The 6000-nt window shown below is 39.8% G+C and overlaps 1 protein-coding gene across 1 annotated transcript in view; it reads left to right on the top strand.

The window, feature by feature from the left end:
* Positions 1-1161: 1161 nt before the first annotated feature.
* The window catches only part of ELOVL2 (ELOVL fatty acid elongase 2), a 42879-nt gene continuing 38040 nt past the window's right edge, over positions 1162-6000 (top strand). Inside the window, exon 1 of the mRNA XM_081953117.1 lies at positions 1162-1390. Coding sequence (XP_081809243.1) covers positions 1388-1390 — 3 coding nt within the window. The 5' untranslated portion in view covers positions 1162-1387. The remainder of the gene's footprint in view (positions 1391-6000) is intronic.

The raw sequence follows: 6000 nt of genomic DNA, 5'->3' as shown, positions 1-6000 counted from the left end.
GGAATAGATTATGCCAAACCGTAAATAGTAACCATTTCAGAATAATTTATTCAAATTGAAGCGAAGCTACTCACCCTTGCTAATATCAACAAAGTTAAGTGGTATTGGAGCATATGGATGAAGAAGAAAAAATCACCAGGAAACAAAAACAGTGATATTATTATTGTTGTTGCTGTTATTATTATTATTATACTTTATTCATTAAACATGAAACTCAGTCAACTGAACATTTAAAAATGCGTCACAAATACCATTGACTGGTGCTAATGGTTGATACGGGTTGTTGCCAGCATCCTAGGTAAACCAAGTATCTTCTTAATTATTATTATTATTATTATTATTATTATTATTATTATTATTATTATTATTATTATTATTATTATCATCATCATCATCATCATCATCATCATCAACAACAACAACAACTACTACTATTACTACTACTCGCACAGTTGGCCAGATGTTCATACTGGGTTTGGCATTTTTGTATACCTATCCTTACCAAGGACCTAGGATAGGGAGAGTTGGATGTTTGATGGTGTTACAGATATCATGGCAGGAAGAAAGTGATTGTTGTTGCTGCCTATCCCAGGAGCTTGGGAAATATTTCATTGATGGATAAAAATGCCAAACCCAGTCTAAACATGCATCTGACTATACAAAGAAATAGGAGAACTGAGGCCAGCAGGAGATAGCAAGCCTGATACCCACTGCACTTCCCTTATCCTAGAGGGGAGGGGAGGGGTTGTAAGGGATGCTGCAAAGGGGCTCCCTCAGCTCAGCCTCGCTGTAGCCGAGGTAGCCAAGACAGCAAAAGGGGCAAGTTCAAATGGGTAAGAGAGGAGCCCAAGGTCCAGGCGCTCAGAGTGGGAAGCGGCCAGAGGACCCCACCGGGGTCGTCAGGTAGCTCAGGCCCCGCAGCCCAGAGATGCTGTGATAACCCCTCACACCCCCGCCCCGCCTCCGCCAGTATTCAGGCCAGCATTGTTCCATCCAAGACCCCCTTCTTCCTCTCACCATCGGTCGGCGAGCGAAGAATCTCCCCCACCCCACCCAGCCTCTCTCTAGCTCCGCCCCCGCCTCCTATGTTCCCGGCCTGCTCCTTGGGGTGGAGAAGACGAGGCGGAGGGGGAGGGAAGGGGAGTATGGTACGGCCACAGCTTTGCTTAAGCTGCAGAAAAGGAGAAAGCGGCGGAAGAAGACGACAGAGGCGACTAAACCCGTTCGAGCCACCTGCCAGCCAGCGGAACTGAGGAGGGCGGCAAGCATCGCGCCGCTTGCCTCTTCTTTCCTGCCTTTCCCCGTTTGAAGGCAGCAGCAGCAGCGGTCGGAACAACCTGCGGCCCGTCGCCCACCGACGAGCGACCCCTCCCTTCTCGGCGGCAAGATGGTGAGTGAAGGGACCGGCTTATTTCCAGCTGGCTGGCTTTTCTCGAGCTAGGGGATGGGGGGAAGAGCGGGCCTTCGACCGAGATTGCCGCCCTTTCTTTAAGGATGGAGAAGGGAGCAACGCGAGCCGGTGTCACACATCGAAGCGTCTGTCTGCCTTCGTCTGAATCGCGCCTCCCACCTCACTCGCTCAGGCAGGTCCCTGGATGACATTTGCTGTGTATCAGTGCAGGCAGATCTGCAAATACACATCCTCCATTCATTCCTGTCAGATATCCCTACAATGCTAGTTGTATCAGCTCTCTCTCTCCCCACCCCCTTTCTCTCCCTATCGCTCTCTCTCTCACACACACAAATACACACACACACTGTCTTTTTCTCTTACATTGATTGCACATGCACCATCTATTCTTTTTTGACATGCCTGTTTCCTTGCCTTTCTATGTGTGTGCGAGCACACACACTGTATTCTCTCTCACACCCACTCATACTTCTATTCTTTCAATCATTCTTCACACATTTTCCTCAAAAAAGGCACATAGATCGTATTTCTTTTCCATAGTCCTGGGCCCCTTTTGCCCTTCTGCTCCTGCTGTTTTCTGTCTCCTACTAGCCATGCTTTTTACCTGCTCACTGTGCACATTTCCACCTTCAATCAGCTAATCTCAGTGGCGTATAAATTCCAAATATTATTTCCCTCCTGTCATAATCCACTTTTGACCCATTCTGTTTTATATCTGTATGTCACCCCTTTTCTTCTCTCTTTGACACCTATGCAAGACACAATTTGCACTGCCTAGTGTTGTGGGCACTGTTCTCATTAATATTCTACACAGTGCTGCATGTTTCTTCCCTTTCTTACAAATGCAAATGGTATCTGGGTTGCTTTATACAGCCTGCTGACAGAAGCTGCCCTTCACTTAGCTTTGTATACTACACAGTCACTGATTCTACAAACTATACAAAAATTATCTCCCTGTCTCTCTCTCCCCCTCCCTCCCTCCCTCTCTCCCTCCCTCCCTCCCTCCCTTCCCTCTCTCTTACAAGTTAATTTTCCCCCAGTGGAAAACAGTTATTCTCTTATTGTCTTTACAGTAGAACTCTCTTGTACTTTCTTTCTAGTACTTCTTTTAAAGGCATCCCATCAGAACTGGTTTGTTCTGTTTTACAATGTGTGTTAGCAGAGAGATATATCGAACACCTTTTGTTAAAAACAAATCAATAAAAAAAACCAATAGCATTCTGTTATAGGAAGTCATACTAAAAGAAGCTTTAAAAATATATTCAACAGAGAGATGTGTGAAGATATTTGATTAATATGGCTCCACTAACACAAACTGGCTCTAATTTTTTTTTGAAGAACTCTCAGAGGAATCACTGATTGCCAGTACTACTGGTACATATTCTCTCCCTGTTTGTTCTTGTAAGAAAAAGTTTTGAGAAAAAAAAGCTCAGGTTAAAAGAAGACTTTCAACTTATTTCTTCTTTCTGGTCCATATCATTCTGCTCAAAGAATAGTACCAAAGTCTAGCAATTCAAGACAGAAGAGTGTTTTTTTTAAAAAGATGCCCTTACAGAAGAAAGTTTAAAACTGCAAATCCGATAAATTTAAAATGTTGAAGATTTGAATCTAACGCTTAATTGGGGCGCTAATTAATGTAACAGTTCCATGGCTGAGAATTGGTATTTCAGAATCATTACAAATCAGCATTATTCTCATGTGGATTCTGCATTAGGGTCTTTTGAGAGTTATTGAGAGTGGCCTATGTCAATGGCCTATGTCAATGGTCTATGAAATAGTAGTATGTGAGGAAAAAATAAAATGCTTGGCATCTAATATTTGCAGCATGGAAACTTAACCATAAACATTTAACTTAACCAGGTGGGAAAAAAGTGTACACATTAAATGATTTCTCAGTTCTAAGAGGAAAACTGCATCATAGTTAAATGACATTTATTTTAGTTGTCCCCTTTGTAGCAAACTTGCATTGCAACAGAACAGAATATAGGGTAGCTCAGATATTCTTAGTGCCCTTCTGACCCTGGCTCTTTGCTTACAGACATTTTGTTATTTGACTAGATAAGGTAAGCAGTATATCAAGGAGTCCACAAACTTTCATTGGCTTTCTTTCCTAGCCATTTAAAAGAGAAAGAATCAATGTACAGAGGAAAAAATAATAAACACTCAGAAACTTGAAATATCTAATTTTAAATCATCTAAATCATGGGGAGGTGATGCTTTCACCCTCAAGGGTTGTATGCAACATCAGCAATGGATGTTGGGAGTCAAGGACAGAAGCCTTGGGATTGCAGTCTGTATAAATTCTCAGTATTTCATTATAGAATAACTGTAATAAGAACAGAGGAAGGAAAGGCAAGTTATACATTTATTCCTAATTGATTTTATTTCTTAAAATGAAATTAAACAAAAAAGAGATTAGTCTTTTTGAAAGACCCCTGGAGGACATGTACTTGGTTTGCTTTGAGAGGAACAAACACTCAATCTGAATCTTTTTCAGGTTTAAGAACTCCCCTCCTAGGGTTAATTATTTATGCAGGTAGTTTTTCCCCCCCTAATAATTGCCATTACATTATTGAGCAATGTGTCTTTCTTCAACACTTCACTCTCTTTTCCTTACAACTTTAAAATAATAATTAAAAAGCCTACATAAATATTTAGGATATAAAATATTTATATGTGAGAGCAAACTATAAAAGAGAATGGCGTGTATATATATATATATATATATATATATATATATATATGTATGTATGTATGTATGTATGTATGTATGTATGTATGCATGCATGCATGCATGCATGCATGCATACATACATACATACATACATACATACATATATATATATATTTGTTTTCGTAGATTTTCACGGGTGTAGGTATGCTGGTTTTGTTGTATTCGGGTCTTTTCCCGTGTAAGGTTGAGATTGTCTTTGCAACGTTTCGGCAGGATCGCACCTGCCATCTTCAAGCTGTGGGCTTAAAATGTGATCATATATAAAAATGTACGTCTTTGGTTGTTCGGGTTTTCTCCCGCGTAGAATTGGAAGTATCTTCACGACGTTTCGATGAAGTCTCATTCATCATCTTCAGGCTGATCACAGAAGACCATGCAGGCAGAAAATCATATTTTTATTTTTAATGTTGCCTTTTTATATTTGTGTTGTATTTGTACTGATAAGTAAATAAAGGGAGACTAGTATAGATCTATTTTGAGCTAATTAGCTCTCATCAGCTAGCCATACCCTTACTGGGATTTGAACCTGGGCTGTATTATATCTTAGGCAGGAGTCTTAGCCACTAAGCCACAGGCTCGCCTCCTTATCAGTTGAGCCAGGGAAATAGATATGTATTTGTGTTACAACCTCTGGTATGCCTAAATATGGGAGGAAGGTCACTACTCCCTCTTTCTGTCCTTCGGCTCATCACAGAAGACCATGCAGGCAGAAAACCATATTTTTATTTTTAATGTTGCCTTTTTATATTTGTGTTGTATTTGTACTGATAAGTAAATAAAGGGAGACTAGTATAGATCTATTTCGAGCTAATTAGCTCTCATCAGCTAGCCATACTCTTACTGGGATTTGATATATCTAATATCTATATCTATATCTATAGTTTTTACATCAACCATGTTATGACTGTCAATCAATTCAGAACACTTAATGAGTCAATTGAGGGGAAAAGAGATTCTGCTTGCTCTTTATTCTCATTCTTACCATAATTATCATAACAGTCTTGTGATTGTGTATGTTAATGGTTACAATAAAGGATCTTTCCCAAGATAGCATTAATGATAATGTAAATTTAATATATGATGTAATAGCTCTGTTTGCACAATTTGAATTCTAGTAATTAAGAGTATCTGGCATTCACAGTTAGTTAGAGGCGTGGTGGTTACTTGCTTTATGACACTGGAGATGCGCTGAGTCCTAGCAGTATGTGGTGGGGTGAACTCCCATCACTTGCCTCAGCTTCTCCTTACCTAGCAGTTCGAAAGCATGATACATGCAAGTAGATAAATAGGTGCCACTTCCATGGGAAGGCGAGACGGTACTTCATGTGTACTGTTAGAATCCTGTGACACCCATTTGCGATGTGGCTTGGTGTGCAGGAAGCTGTTCGTCTTTCTGGTGCGGAGCTAGCTCATCCCCTGTGGCACAGCTTGGAAAGCATGAGAACATGAGCCAAATAGGGCTAGTGGTCTTAAACAGCCAAACTACTACTCTGTATTATCATTGTAATTTTCTGGTAATGTAACATCGTTGAACGCTAAATAAATAAATAAAAATCAGTAACTTGACATCCCTCAAAGCCTATACAGTCTTTGGGGAATTATATTTTGAATAACACAAATATATTCCATGGTTATTTGTCAATTATAAGCAATAAGACTATAATTTCATACTCTTCAGATTAGATGTACATTTAAACAACTTGCCTATTATTCTTTTTCAGATAGTACCATAAATAAATCTAGATATCAGAGTTCTAAATCTAATTAATTTGAAATTGTTATATAAAATTCAAATATGTTGGCAATTTCAGACTATATTGGCTGAAGCTAACATATACTAGTTAACTCATGCCCC

This window comes from Natrix helvetica (genome assembly GCF_964273705.1).
Source record: "Natrix helvetica genome assembly, chromosome: 4".
Lineage (NCBI taxonomy): Eukaryota > Metazoa > Chordata > Lepidosauria > Squamata > Natricidae > Natrix > Natrix helvetica.
This window is presented reverse-complemented; position numbering and strand designations above follow the sequence as displayed.